Source organism: Haplochromis burtoni, unplaced genomic scaffold (assembly GCF_018398535.1).
Source record: "Haplochromis burtoni strain Fernald_Lab_line unplaced genomic scaffold, NCSU_Asbu1 Contig_251, whole genome shotgun sequence".
Lineage (NCBI taxonomy): Eukaryota > Metazoa > Chordata > Actinopteri > Cichliformes > Cichlidae > Haplochromis > Haplochromis burtoni.
This window is the reverse complement of record NW_024582612.1, coordinates 815540-830964: the sequence shown is the minus strand read 5'-3', so window position 1 is coordinate 830964 and position 15425 is coordinate 815540. Positions and strand designations below refer to the sequence as shown.

General features: G+C 43.1%; 1 protein-coding gene across 1 annotated transcript in view; it reads right to left on the bottom strand.

Annotated features, from left to right (window-relative positions):
- setd3 (SET domain containing 3, actin histidine methyltransferase) overlaps positions 1-14279 on the bottom strand; it is a 23525-nt gene extending 9246 nt beyond the window's left edge. Inside the window, exons 1-8 of the mRNA XM_005938703.2 lie at positions 14161-14279; positions 11045-11168; positions 10359-10451; positions 10108-10256; positions 8467-8539; positions 7260-7516; positions 2014-2072; positions 420-534 (exon numbers count right to left, since the gene is read on the bottom strand). Coding sequence (XP_005938765.1) covers positions 420-534; positions 2014-2072; positions 7260-7516; positions 8467-8539; positions 10108-10256; positions 10359-10451; positions 11045-11147 — 849 coding nt within the window. The 5' untranslated portion in view covers positions 11148-11168; positions 14161-14279. The remainder of the gene's footprint in view (positions 1-419; positions 535-2013; positions 2073-7259; positions 7517-8466; positions 8540-10107; positions 10257-10358; positions 10452-11044; positions 11169-14160) is intronic.
- Between the last annotated feature and the right edge of the window lie 1146 nt (positions 14280-15425).

The window sequence follows — 15425 nt, the reverse complement described above, 5'->3', positions numbered from 1 at the left end:
TGAGCTTAAATAAATGATTAGTGGTAATAAAAGCCGAGGGAGGTCAACAGGGATCACTGACTGTTTTAGGAGCTTTTTGAGATCAAATAGAAGAAAATACAAAACATTAAACATGTTAACAACACAAAAGCCATATTAAACGCAGACTACTTTAGGCCCGGAAGTAGGATTCGTCGCGTCATCACTTAATGACCGGATAAAACTTAAATGCAGAGTGGTACTCGTAGTCACTGATCAATGGCTATGAGCACCATTCACACAGAATTGGGGAATAGCTGCACTTAAAGCATCGTACGATGGTGACAGACACTCTGCAATTCAGAAATGGCATCTCCCTTTTCACATGAATGGTAACATCCAATGGACAGAATCAATTTCCTGGAAAGTATACAAGTGTGTGTGTGTGTGTGCGCGCTCACCAGTCCATTTGTGTGGTTGCACATGTCCCAGAGAGGAATGAGGGCCAGGGTGACCCGGCTGCCATCCTCAGTAGGGATTTGATTCTGACGGGTCATCACAGAGGATACGGCCCACCTGTTAATCAAACAAACATGTTTCTCGTTCTAATACTGAGATCAGTCAGACTGTCAGTTACACAGTGCTTTGCTACTCCACTAGAACAATTCAAGAGATTTACATACAACACGCCTCATCCCCCATTTATACAAACACGGTTTTCTACACCTAATCTAACATTCACATACATCCACACTCCAATTCAGGGTCTTTCCCAAGGAAACGTGAGCATGCAGGAGTAACCTGGGATCTAACCACCAACCTTCCAATTAGTAACTGGCCTGATCTACATCCTTAGTGACAGACGTCCTATTTGCCACAAAGTACTTTGATCATTGGCAGAAGAGAACCTTAAAACAAGTTATATGACATTAAATTAAGCCCAGGATGGATTTGATTTTGATTTTTAGTTTATTTATATGAAGCCAAGTCTCAACAACAGTCACCTCAAGGTGCTTTGTATTGTAAGATAAAGACCCTACAACAATACAGAAAACCAAAGACTATGGTTAGAGTGGGAAGGAAAAACTCCCTTTTAACAGGAAGAAACCTTTGACAGAAGAAGAAACACCCAGTGCATCATGGGAATCCCCAGCAGCCTACGTCTATTGCAGCATAACTAAGGGAGGATTCAGGGTCACCTGGTCCAGCCCTAACTATATGCTTTAGCAAAAAGGAAAGTTTGAAGCCTGATCTTGAAAGTAGAGATAGTGTCTGTCTCCTGAATCCAAACTGGAAGCTGGTTCCACAGAAGAGGGGCCTGAAAACTGAAGGCTCTGCCTTTTAAATATCCTAGGCTCCAGACGTAAGTCAGCATTCAGTGCTCTACTGGGCTGATATGGTACTATGAGCTCTTTACGACGGCGGCCTGATTATTCAAGAACCTGTATGTGAGGAGCAGGACTTTAAATTTGGATTTAACAGGGAGCCAATGAACACAGAAGCCAACAGAAGCCAACAACAAGCTCTCTCTTTCTCCCTGTCAGTACTCTCACTGCAGCATTTTGAATCAACCTCATAATAATTCATTACAATTGTCCAGAAGTAGTGTTTAGGGTTACAAGTGGTTAGGACTGTGGCTTCACAGCAAGGAGATCACTGGTTCAAAATACAGTTGGCTGGGTCCTCTCTGTGTGACGTTTCCATCCCTTTGCATACATAGGTGCTCTCTGGGTGCTCTGCCTCCCTCCCATGGCCCAAAGAAATGCATACAAGTTAATGATTGTAATAATAAATTTAATGTGAGCTAGGTCAAGCAATTCAAGTGGTCAGTAAGATTATAAAAGCACTATATACAGCCCATTACTATAAACATGTCCACCTTGACTGTGAGTGTAGTTATTTTACAAGCCTGCCTGTGGATCTCATAGTGATTCTCTACCACCAAAATGAAGGTTAGTACGTAAAAGTCACAACAGAGCTGTAATAAAGCCTGTTATTCACAGGCTAGAGTCTGGAGAAGGTAAACAAACATGTAAACCGCTGCTACGCACTGACCTGTAGTCATCAAATGTGAAGCAGTCCTTCAAGGGCAGCTTGCTGGCAGTGGGATGAGTCTGGGGAAGGTGGACACGATGGGAATAAGAACAAAATAATCACAAAACTCTGTGTGTGTGTGTGTGTGTGTGTGTGTGTGTGTGTGTGTGTGTGTGTGTGTGTGTGTGGTTTCGCCTGAGAGGCCTGTCAAACAATACATGGCTACAACAGGGGTGTGTGTCAGTGTGTGGTCTCTTAGTGGACACTTGACCCCACACATATATCTCTGTCGGCCTAATTTGGTGTGGCCAGCAGCCGTCGTAAGTCTGTCTCATCAATTTGGGTAATTTGAATCAGTGCCTGTCTAAGTGTCTGTGTCCATGGATGCCACAGATTCCTCCACCAAAGCCACAGGCACCACCTGCACCACCTGCACAGCTGCAAACCGTTCAATTCAGTGGAGCTCGTGACGAAAATGAAGGAATACGAACGAAAGGCCAAAGAGTAAGAACAACTCGCAGACCAAACAGCTGCTCAGTGAGGGGTGGCTCTGCTGATTCCTCGGTGTAACAGCTCTGATGTTTTACCAACAGTGTGGCTTACAGTCCAAAGAAACACAGTTTGAGGTTACAAAGTAACACATTCTCATCAGTTACCAGTTTACAGTGCTGCTGAAGAACGGACCAAGCACACAACTCAGCACCCTGCGGTCTGTTGTCCAACGTGATCAATAAAATATCCATTTGAATACTGAAAACACTACGTCAACACTTTCGGGGCATTTTTAACACCATTTTTTATTTATTATTTTAAAACAGGAAAGTGTGGTGGGACAATGGGACAGTGAGACAGTGAGGGGAGACAGCAAAGGTCTCTGGGTCAAACTGAACCCAGGCCACGGCATTGAGGCCCTGTGACATACAGTCACCTGCTCCACCAGGAAGCTAAGTGACACCAACATACAGTATACGTTTTTACATTACATCGTTTCACTCATTTTCTGACAGCTACCCTCAATACTAGGCCCAGTTCTTTAAACCTCAGCCTAACTATAGTGTAATCCAAGGCCAGTTTTAATAATTAGGGCCTTAAATTTCTTTGGAAACAAAGTCCCTGCGATGTAGCGGTGCAAACAGATTAGCGTCTCTGCAGCATAACTAAAAGAGCAACAGCTCTGGTCTCTTTTGGCTTGACGATTGAGCCAGGATGGCTCATGGAGGTGCGTCCTCTCATCTGATCCACCCTAGCACACCATGCACCACACACACACACTCCCTCCTCCTCCTCAGATGACCGGGCTGGAAAATTAGCTTGTCACATTGGATTTGAACTGACCTGAATGTACCTTCCTCAATCCCAAACCCCCATCCCCCACAACACATACACCGCCCACATTCACCCCCACCGTCCCTCTGCCCCGCGTGTTGGATATATGTATGCGCATATGTACTAATGTCAGCGACGCTCTGCTAACATATCACCAAATACAGCATTGGGCCTTGTCGAGGGTATCCCTGAGCAGGCCTAGGACATGGGAAACATGGGAAATATCAAAGATACTGGTGTCACCCTCTTAGTAGATACACCTACACAGGCGATCGTGGCTCAAGAGTTGGGAGTTCGCCTTGTAATCGGAAGGTTGCCGGTTCGAGCCCCGGCTTGGACAGTCTTGGTTGTTGTGTCCTTGGGCAAGACACTTCACCCGTTGCCTACTGGTGGTGGTCAGAGGGCCCGGTGGCGCCAGTGTCCGGCAGCCTCGCCTCTGTCAGTGCGCCCCAGGGTGGCTGTGGCTACAATGTAGCTGCCATTTACATCTGGTATCAATTTCAAAATCCTATGTTGTTCTGCAGTTATTGCATTCATGAGATTTTCAGAAAACTTGACCTCTGACCTTGACCTCGGGGGCACTGAGATTCAAACTCGTCTGACATTTTCAGTAGATACACCTGTAGTATCAATTTAAAGCTTCTATGCCACTTTGTTGTCGAGTTATCACGAACCCAGGTGAGCACTGCAGGGTAATGACAACACTCCACGGCTGATATGAAAAGCACAGTTTTCATTAGAGATGTGCTGGAATGATCCTAAAACTTGGAAAGTGTGTGTTTACGATTATACATACAGACACATCCAAGCATGTATACACGCAGGCACACTAATGTAATTAGAGTGTGCATGTGTGTGAGGACCAACAGCAAAGATGGTGATAGATATAAATTTCCCATTTAAAAAGATGATTTTGTTTGCAATCTTAATTTAACGCAACACTTACTTACGACTGTGATTCTACGTATGTAGTACTTCCTTGCTGTGACCACTAAAAATAAAGGTGGTGATGCTTCAACACAACCACCAACAGCTGGGCAGCACGTCACAATGGCGGCTAAAGACTTGTTTGTAGAGGGACACTGGCTGTTTCAGGTGAACTCTACAGACAAACTGTGATACTAACAGCATTTATGAGCTCTACGCTCAGACTGATGTATATGCAAATGGCTAACACTGGTCAATTCATCAAGCTGGCTGATTTATGAGGAGCGGCTGGGAAGAACTTTCTTTAACTTGACAAGTACGGCTCTGTGAATTCATCTGTAGGGATGAATCAGTGTCACTGCATGCAGGGTAAAACGGTGTGACCACACACACCATTTTACCCTGAGGCAGGCGTGCGTGCACAACCTCTCCTCCTGATAAAGTCAAGTTCAGAGTAGCTCCAGCATTTCCCCTCCTTTTCTTTTTTAATACAGACCCTGCAGTTGTACACTGTTGCTCTGACCTTACAGTGCACAGAAAACCATACATTTTCTTTCATTTAGCACCAAATCAACACAACTAAAAACCCTAAACCGTAAGAGGAAGAACCCCAACAATTAGACCAGCCCCTGTGACCGAGCACCTGGTGACAGGAAAGCCTCCCTTTGCACAGGAAGAAACCAGGATCAGAGAGGGGCAGCCATCTGCCTGTGACTGTTGGGTATGAGGAGAGGAGAACGAGGGGGGACATCCTGCCCCTTTCATGATTTCTCAGTTTGTTGCATGTTTGTCACACGTTTTAGTCAAATAAAGAAACAATTACATAAATATGAAATGCTGTTTTCAAATGACGATTTCATTTATTAAAGGAAAAAGGCTGTCCAAGCCTACCTGGTCCCGTGTAAAGGACCTGCTGATCTTTTTACTTGCCAGGAAAAGATCAGCAGGTCCTTACCAGAGTCTACAGTTAGGTAGATACAACCTGAGATCAACCACACATGACATTGGACCTCATAGTTTCATGCCATTATTTAACAGAAACCAAAGTAAAACACAGAAGCAGCGTGTGACAAACCAAGTTCACCCTAAACTCAACATCTTAAACGATAACCTTTAGTTCCTCTGAAGTTTCTTAATGACTTGAATCAGTCTCTCTCGTCAGTGTGGAGGAGTTTTCATCTCTCCATCACTGTGCTCAACAATAAAGATATGCAGTCATTCTAACAGGGACACGCCATTATATGTGCATCTGAAACAAATGATTCAGCCACATATAGCTCTCATTCATACCTGCTGTCGTTATGCAAAATGAACTGTATTTCCTGTATGTCATCCAATTTAACACACGCCTCAAAGAAACGTTTGAAAAAGCGGTCTTTTGTTGCCTTAAGAAGAAGAGGCCGACTTCAGAGAGAACCGTGGAAAGTCCTGATCAAAGCTGAGCTGGCATTTCACCATGATTGAGATTAATAATGGAACATTAGCATATTTTCAGATTAGCATCCCACTATCTGTTGTCTGAGGCTGTTAAGCAACATTTCATCATATAATCACTCTCTACATCTCACTCAATTTGTTGGCACATTAAACTGGACAGAAAAAGCCAGTGTGTGATCTTCACACGTTCACAAACTGAATCTTTCTCCTTACTGTAAAAAAAGATTGTGCTGGTTTTGATTTATAAAATAAAAAATCCTCCTCCACCCATCACAGTCTGATTAGAAGCTCATAAGCCAATTGAATTCCAAAGAAGGGAAAATATCAGATCATAATCCGCAGTTCGTCTGTGACGACAGGAGCCCAACTGTGGTTCGGCCCCATCTGGAACTCCTTTGCTAATTTTAGATGTTTGGGTTTGTTCTCCATGTCAATCCTGACACAATGCCTCCCTCTCCTGGTCGCGGTGGGGACAGCAACATGACAAGCCTGCTATACTCAACTGGCACTTTGCTGGGACACCTTGGTAAAAGGCCGTCCGTCCCCCCAAAGTAAAAGACAGTGGACATTGCACCTATCTATGCATCCAGTTATCTCTGAGCACCTCCATCCCTGTCACAGCCCCTTTCAACAAACGTACTACGGCCTCCACACCTCAAACTCCTGTTATAGAGGAGATAACTGGGCTGTATCATGGACATCACAGGTCTCCCATAGTTCACTGGGTCGGTCTTGTTATGGAGGAGGACACATTCCCAAACGTAGGTAACCCACAAAACAATGTCAGACTCTGCACCTGGTCCAACTGGGCCCCCTCCCCAAACGGAGCAGGTGAGCATTTCTTTTTGGCTCTTGCTAGAGGAGACGCCGCCCATCCCACTTTGGGTGGAGCGGCTCTCATTCCCAGCCCAATTGATTCAACCCTCTGAGAACATTTTGAGTTGAGAGGAAGCAGAGCTGCAGTCCTACGATTTGCAGCTCAAGCTTCTGTAAAGTTTGTGTTATTACAGTAGATGTCTCTTTGAAAGTGCTGTGCTCAAGTTCAAGGATGCAAATCTTTGACTCCATGTGTCATCACAATACGAGCAGCTACCCAAACTCTGCTCCCATCACTGGAGCCAGGCTGGCAAAGAGTCGAAGCGCTACTGAGCCAAGCATCACCTTAACCTTAATCAGTAATTACTTCATTTTCACAATAACATTTTAACCATTAGACAAAACGAAAATATTCAGAATCATAGACACGTTACGTACAGCTACTTGTAACACTACTGGCATCTAGTCTCACTCCAGCTGATTGAGAATTCCTTCTCCATTGGACCACACTCCTATATGATTGGTCAAAGTTGTCCTACAATTAATTCATCTTCAGTCTTTGTCTACTGATGGGCCTTCAAACTGGCAGTAATAAAGCCACCAGTTGACCCAGTAATCAACCTCCAACCTTCCTTTAAAAAATAGCAAACTGTACCATTTACCAGACCTCAGGCTTTAATATCAGGTTAAGATTCAATTATGTTCAGAGTGCCCACTGATACTTGCTGACAACCTGTGTTTTGTTTGGTGTATCTGCCCACCTGTACCAGTTTGTAGAAGTAAGCATACTGGCGTGCAGTGTTTTTATACTGGCTGAGGACATCCTGCACCGCCTGTGTGCCCAGTAGGAGCTGCACGTCCTCTTGCTGGTAGTACAGAGGTATGTCATATTCTTGAGGAAGACTGCGGATGTATGGTAGCCAGAAGGAAGCAGGGTTGGCTCGCTCGCATAGCAGGTGGAGGGCCAGCGTCACATTGCCCATGGCCTGCAGGATCCGATCCTGGCTATACAAAGGACCTGCCATAAAGAGGTCACAGGGTCATATGACCAGCAATCATATTTTTATGCATTTATTTATTCAGTTTTTAAAATTCCAACATTTTTAAAGGCTTATAATAATATAAGTAAACTACAGTGAGATTAAAACACGTTACACTGTGATTTTTTTTCTCTTCCGTAACAACGATTTAATCATTGCTGCATCTTGACGGAAACTGTGGCTGAACTGGTGGCAACAACTCCAGTGAGCAGCACCCAGCAATGTGCTTTGGTGGGTTTGATGCCAGTGAATACAAGGAGCAAAAACTTCTTGTTCATGGTGCTTTAAGGTGTATTCAAACAATGAGCCAGTTTCAGAGTGCTTCAGTTCCACAGCCGTTTACCAGTAAGGACCAAAACAAAGAGAGAGAGGGGGAATGTGACGTCTCACTCTGCTGACAGCAGCGATGGCTGCAGTGACTCCACAGCACGGGACGAGCCTGTCACACGGACATGTGCCAGCGTATAACTTGTGTTTTAAATGCACCGCGAGCTTTGATGGCCTTTAGTTAAAAAAGGATACACCCTTCATCTCACAGTGTTATTACAATGATTTCTACATATGTGCACTGATGTTAGACTAAGTAAAATAAAACATCAAAACGATCTATGAACGTGGCAAAAATGAACCCTGACTAATAAAAACCTTTGTGTTGTTCTGTCGTCTGATTACAGATTGTATAAAAGTATTTACTGCAGCAAATCAAACATGCATCGTCTCTGCGACATGTCTCCTCTCCACTGCTGGGCCTGTCCAACAACGTCTTTGTTTTCTCCTGTTGTACTGACCCAGCACGAGTCCTGCAGCAGCCCCACAGGCTGACTGCAGAATACTTTTCAGAGGAAGAGACCTGGCGTGCTGCGATGCCCTCTTAATGTGTACAACTGTATGGAATGAGCTACGAGTTGTAAATAACTTCATTTCTTACCCAGTATAGAGTTCTGTGCCGATTCCACTGTCATCAGCATCTTCCTGGGAATCCACAGGAATAGTTCCTCTGCCTGTAAACCACACAGTAAATAGTAGTGAGCACAACAGATCACATGGTCAGCCTCTTCCAAGAGGTCAGAGTATTTATCAACTTCTGATGTACTGAAAGCCTGTGGGGTGCAGACAGGTCGGCCTAACCTGCTACTTTCAGGGATATCTGTGTCTGCTGCACAGTTATCCAAGTAGCACCATCTCCCTGGCACTGACTGGTCCGATTTGGGCAGTTGGTAGCTTCCAGAGGTAGGTGTAGTTTCAGGCAATACAAGTTTGCTAAACAAACCAAGTGTGGCATAAAGATGTGAAGCCATGATGCCATAAACACCTTTTGCATATAAATGATGGATGCATAGCCAACACTTGCCCCAGATAAAGGAAACAGTAAAGGCATGCTAAACCAAATACAGTCATTACCAGCAAACTGTCATAACTGACTCTACTGCTGTGCTCTGGAGTTCACCGTTACTTGCTCAGGTTCCTTCTCCACACTCTGGACAGCCAACACGCTCCCATTGCTCTGCACAGCCAGGAACCAGCAGCCAGCTCTCCACTCATTTGTCAACCCCCTGTGATGTGGTTCAATATCAGCCATGTAATAACTACAGTCTCCTATATGTTCATCCATCAATCTCCATGTGCTAACTTTAGCCATCCTGACCCCGGTCACATGACACATTTGATATGAAAGCTGCTGTGAGTAAATATGACATGTTACTGGGTAACCAGTACAGGGATAGCAAATGATATGAACTGAGCGATGCTGATTCGGGTGGGTATAGCTCTAAAGGTAGAGTGATGAGCACTAATCAGAACTGTTTGATGGTGTCATGGTTCGATCTCTGGCTGCTCATGCACATCGTCTCATAGTTACCACTTAATATAAACCTACAGCCTCACACACCAACACAAACCTCTATGCTAATGAGGACATAAACCATCTTTCTCTCAGTATTTAGGTATGAACACAAAGACGAAAACCAGCACAAACAGTAAATCGATTCTACTTTAGAAACATGAGGCTGCAGAACTGACTGCTCATCCGTTTGTCACCTGTTGAAGTTAACGGTCTGAGCCCTGGGCTGGAGTCGGCACTCACTCGCCTACATCGCTCTGGCTTCTTCACCAGCTTAGCGTTAGCATGCCGTCTGTGCAGGGCTTTCAAAGAGCTCAAGTTGCACTTTACCACTGCGCTCCGTCCTTTGTGCAAGTCGAACAGATAACCAGGATTGATGGGCGGAATAACAATTCCAAGGAACTGAACTACTGGGAACCAGTTCTCTAGAAGAACTGGTTCCTTTAGAGAACCCTTGTAGACCCAGTTTTTGCAAAACCTACAGGTTTTCAACAGTTATTATTTTCTGTTATAATATTTTACATTGTAATTGCACACAACCCAAAATTATATGATACATTTTAGGAAAAGTGTTCAAAAAAGACACTATGAAGTTTTACTTTTGAGTTCTGCGACTCAAAATGAGCTCTTTGGCAGTTCTAGGATAAAAAGCAAATATCCCATGTTTGCTCATGTGATGGTGAAGCAGGAGGTAACTTCAAAATTCTAAAAAAAAATCAAAGTAGAAACCTTGATGTCTCTGGTGGCCCTCAGGCCATAGCCTTCCTTCCCAAAGTTGGCCACAGTGAAGCACTCACAGGAGGCCCCGTTTTCCTTAGCCCAAGACATCAGGTCAGGGAAGTGGTCCTCCCTGCTGCCCTCAAACACAATGGACATGCCTGAACACACACACACAAAACAAACATTATTATCATTTAGTCCAATGGGATGGGTATGCAAGTCTCAATCATGTGTTAACATAATACTATACATGTACTTACCCTTTTGCTTTTTGCGGATTCTTTCCACCAAGCCTCTTATCTGGAGGTACTCCTCCCACTCTTTACCAGCAGAGGCTGCTGCACTGCTGCATTCTGGGAAAACACATTGGCAACACTTCAACGATACAGCCACCTTATCCAAGAAACCAGAAGGAGCAATAAATACTCAAGCACAGAGCAGAAATCAGCACGTGAAGGCTGCTGAACATCTGCAGAAAGTCACTGGTCTAATGCCTGCTGTTGATGCAGGATCAGGGCTACTTTCTGCATCTACCATTATGCATTGAGCTATCAGGACTTAGAGCAGCTGAACAACACACAACTAAGCTAGTATTAGCTAAACAGCTTGTCTGTGTGCTAATGTATTTACTTTTGACGGCACCTCAAAAGTCCCAACATTGCAGTGTAGAATGATCCGATGATGCTTACGACTGTATCTCCATTTTTACTTTATCCTTTCCCACCAGGGCAAAATGAGCCTGTTAAAATTTAGCACTTAACGCATAACATCAACTAGGGTCAGTCTCACTGACCTCTTCTCTACTTTTACTGGTGTGTAAATCAAAAATATTATAATTTACCTTATTATAGCCTGATTTATTGGTATATTTGTTGTACTCACAAAATAATGGAGCAGTGTACGTGCACACAATGGTTTTATTTGAGCACTTTGAATGGTAACATACTCTGCAACAGTTCAGCAATCAGGCTCATCATCTCCTTGGGGGAAACCACAGCCATGGCTCCTGAGCCTGACTTCTGAGTCTTCACCCGACTCTTCTTTCCCATGATGCTGGATGGACAACCAGGCTGAGACACAGAGAGAGCACACCATTAACCACTGTTACTCTGCTCCACAGTATCGAGACATCAACACATTACAAATCAGTTTTTTAAGCTACGCTTGAACCTCAGTGAAGCATTACATAGACATTACTTTTCACAATACAAATTGATTCCAATAGAAGAGAGCTTTTATCAATCTGATACCTTCACAGTCCAAAGACCGTCATGACCAGAAGGACAGAGGGAGCTGTCCTGCAACGGCCAATTCAACATACACGGGACAGCTTGGAGCTACGTGCTGCCAACAACCAACAACTGCGATGTGCAAGTGATGGTGGTTATCAACTTGGTAGGTCAGTCTAGGTTTTTCAAATCTAAAGTCAGGTGACAAATGACAAGCAAAAGCCTAAACCTGCAGGGCGAGGACTCTATAGTGCTGTGGGGGGATTTAGCTTCCACAGTTTGGGTCTACTTTTCCCACTGAGTCACTGCTAATCAGTCCAGAATTGTTCTAAGTACTCAGTTTCATTCTGTGATGGGACATTTCTTTTCTCCGTCCTTAGGGCACTGACTGGTGTGGCAGGGATTAAAAGGATGTCAGTCCCACATTATGCAGTCAACAGATGCTAAACCAAGTGAAATATTTCAGACCAGTGTGTTAGAGTGGGTTTTCCACCACCATCATTCAGGGATGTCTTTCATCCAGACTGTTTTTTTTTATTTTTAAATACTCTTTATTAAAATGGAGCCATTTTGGGACACATACAGACTATCTCGCTGTTATTATGTCATGCTCCTTTTTGTTTAAACCCTGGGGGCTGAGCGGGCTTAATGTGATGCTTTTTATTCACACGCTGCTCCTAGATACCTTTCTATTGCAGCTCTATTTTTAGTCGCAGTGCAATACTCACACTCACAATGGGTTCACAACACAGCACTACAGAGCTGTGCATTAAATGAAGCATTGAAGCAAAAATATTAATCAGTAAAATATTGTCTCGAGCATTTGTCAATATATCAGTGTATTTATCCACCAGTAGAGCACCAGTTAGAGGCGGAGAACAGGAATTTATCAGAAAGACAAGTTGACAAAAAAGCAGTGAACGCGAGTACAACAAATCTGTTACCAAAGCTGCTGATAAAGGGCGTGCTGCTGTCACCATGAAGAAATGGGATTATAAAAACCTCAAGTGCATTTCAACGAGCGACGTTCCTGCTGACTAGTCTGGCACTAAGAAACACTCAGATATCAAGTTAACTTTGAGATTTGCTCTCTAAACAGAAGCACCATCAGTCACATTCTTCAAGAATGAATCACGCTGGACCAACATTTTTGACAACCACTCAATCATAATTCAAACGATAAATCATCCACGCATTTTCTTCCACTCATCTGAAGTCAGGTCGCACAGACAGCAGCCTAAGCAGGGAAGCCCAGACCTCCCTGTCACCGGCCACATCTGAAATGAAATTATCTAAATTTGTAAAATGAATCAAATCTCTAAACTTGATCTTAAATTCTTATTTGTTAAATTTTACTTATAAGTGGGAAAATTAACTCTGACTGCTTCGCCATTACTTCCATTGTTGCAGCATGGAGCAGTCAAAATCTTCCCAGTGGTATTGAAAATGTTTGTATTGTAACGATGGTATTGTGACAACGCTAATGATTCTATTTATTCTACATTTTGACTCTAATGAGGATAAAAAATATTTATAAATTAAACTTGTTGTGATAAATATGAAGCTATAAATAAAGTTGTCAAGAAACGAGGTCTTTCATAGCCATCTTTAATATACAGTCTATACTCTTAAACAATAGAGAATGCATTATGTATGGCCTCTCAGCCAAATTTTAAATGCTGCTGGTGTAATAGAAATACTGAAGTCTTTGAAAGAAAACCGGAGATGTGACAAAAAGTGATTGACAGTATTTGCATGTTTTAATGAATAATATCAAACCATTTGAAGACAGACAGATCATTGTAGCTTCTACCTCTTGACAGCAATCTGTTTTGGCAAAGCAACTTTTATATATCCATTATTTATGAATTTAAAAATCTCACTGAAATTAAAAATGCCATTTTCAACACAGAAATTGTAACAAATATACCATGACAGTTATATAAAGATATTTTAAGTGCCAAAACAGTACTGGATTGACTGTAATGTAGAACACTTAAAGATACAGGAGATTTCTTTATTTTTAATATAACCGACACCTGAAGTCCTGTTGCCTGCAGAATATGTATCAGAACCAAAGACTTTAGACATAAACACAAAGAAGCACCGGAAATCACTTTTTGGCACAACACCGGAACTAAACTGAGACCTGTAAAAACGGTTAGTGAACGCAGTTGTTTCAAATGAATTTTCTGTCGCTAAATCAAAACTGCGCTTCCTCGCTGAGGACACTTTCTGAGGGAGCTGCAGGAAACACCCACGAATTATTTGGTTTTCAGCTATGAAAAAAGGTGACGCTTCTGTAAGCTAACGGCTGTGACAGCGGTTGAGGCTCGCCGTGAATAGTATGCCGTACAGCGACATATCACACACTTTCCCTGCTAGAAATAGAAAATAAATTTAGGGGCTTCGTTTAAAACGAGACACAAGTAGAGTACTAGCTAAGCGTTAACCCTCCCACCAAATAACTGGCTCACACGACTAGCTGGGTCTCGGGTTATTTCGCCTGTGTCACCAGGCCAGCAGCTAGCTTATGGCCATAAATTAAGCACGCCAAGACGAACAGAGAGGTAACTGGAGCGGGGCAGCAAAATAGCTCATTCATTCCCCACTAGCTGCTCTCTCTGAAGGCTAGCGAGCAAGTTGTGAGCTGCTTAGCTGGCAACTAATGAAGGGTCATGTTGGAGTTATAGCGTGGGCTAACTTGCTGTGCTGGCTAATTTTAGCCTTGGCTGTTATAAACACAACGACTTCCGCGCCACACGCGCGTTTATAGAAAAGATCCACTGAATCAAACCAAACTACATTCGCACTTTGTCTCAGGCACTCATACCTTCTGAAGTGACAGCAGCTGTTCCCTCTGACCCTGCACTGAAACCAACCCTGACTTTGTGGCGCATGCGTTTGAGCAGTCGCGAAGTACGCCTCACGCCCACAATCACAATGCGTGTTTCTGCCGTTCTAATTGGTTGATGGAGACCATGATCCAGGAAGTTGAACGCTTTATAATGTAAATTTAAGAAGAACCTCTCCTGTCTCGCACTGCAATTGGACGCCTACTTTTAGAAAGATTAAATCGACCATAAATGGTAATGTTGAAACTCTAATGATTGGCTGAAAGTTGTGCCTGTCTAATTGTGCCAACGTTTTGATATTAGAGTGGATTTGTTAGGGGTAAATGATGAAGTCCATCTACAGTGAGGTATCATGGAGCAGATTACATACATTTTGTTAATACCAGCAACGTCACACTAAAACCATGCAATCAAATCAATGAAAATAAGCTAAGGCTAAAGCTAAGGATGTGAATGGCCCTGGTTCAATCATGCAACATTTCCACCCTTGTCATTTACTATTTGCTGTTTTGATCCTGGCTGCTTTAGTCTCCGTGCCACACCCTTGGGCGAGGCACTCAACCTTGAGTTGATGTGTTCATCAGAGTGTGACTGTTATGTAGAAAGTACTTAGGCATAGGGAAATAAACTGCTTGTATGAATGGGTGAATGACGCATGCTTTGAAAAGTGCTGCATATTTACCATACAGAACTAAAGCTTTCTTTAGTATTATATGAAAACGAGGAAAAGCTGCCTTTGATAACTAAATGATACAGCCTATTTTCTTTTTAAAATAGAAGCAGTTCTAGGTAAGTTTTAGTTCACTAGTTTCATGGAGGACATTATCAGATCACTAGGCACACTTAAAGATTTATTTTTTTAAAGCAAGAAAAAAACCATAGGTTATTAGCTTCCCAAAGAGGTTTGGTTCTTGGCAGTGTTTGTGTGCATATGTGGCATGTTTTCTGTCTGTAAACATGATATCTTTGAATGAATTCTAATAAAATGTTGTAGGTGTGCAGAGCAGAGTCATGGTGGCTTATATACACCAAAGTCTTCAAAGTCAGCTTCCGTACTGTTCTGTACAATGGTGAGCATCATCCAGCTCTTTAATTATATTCATGTGCCTAATTGAATTCTTAAAGAGACATCTGTGTAACTGTAGGTAGCTATAATAAAAAATTTAAAAAAAAACACCCAGCACGCCCCTGCGGGCGGTTTATCCTTCAAGCTCGGGTCCTCTACCAGAGGCCTGGGAGCTTG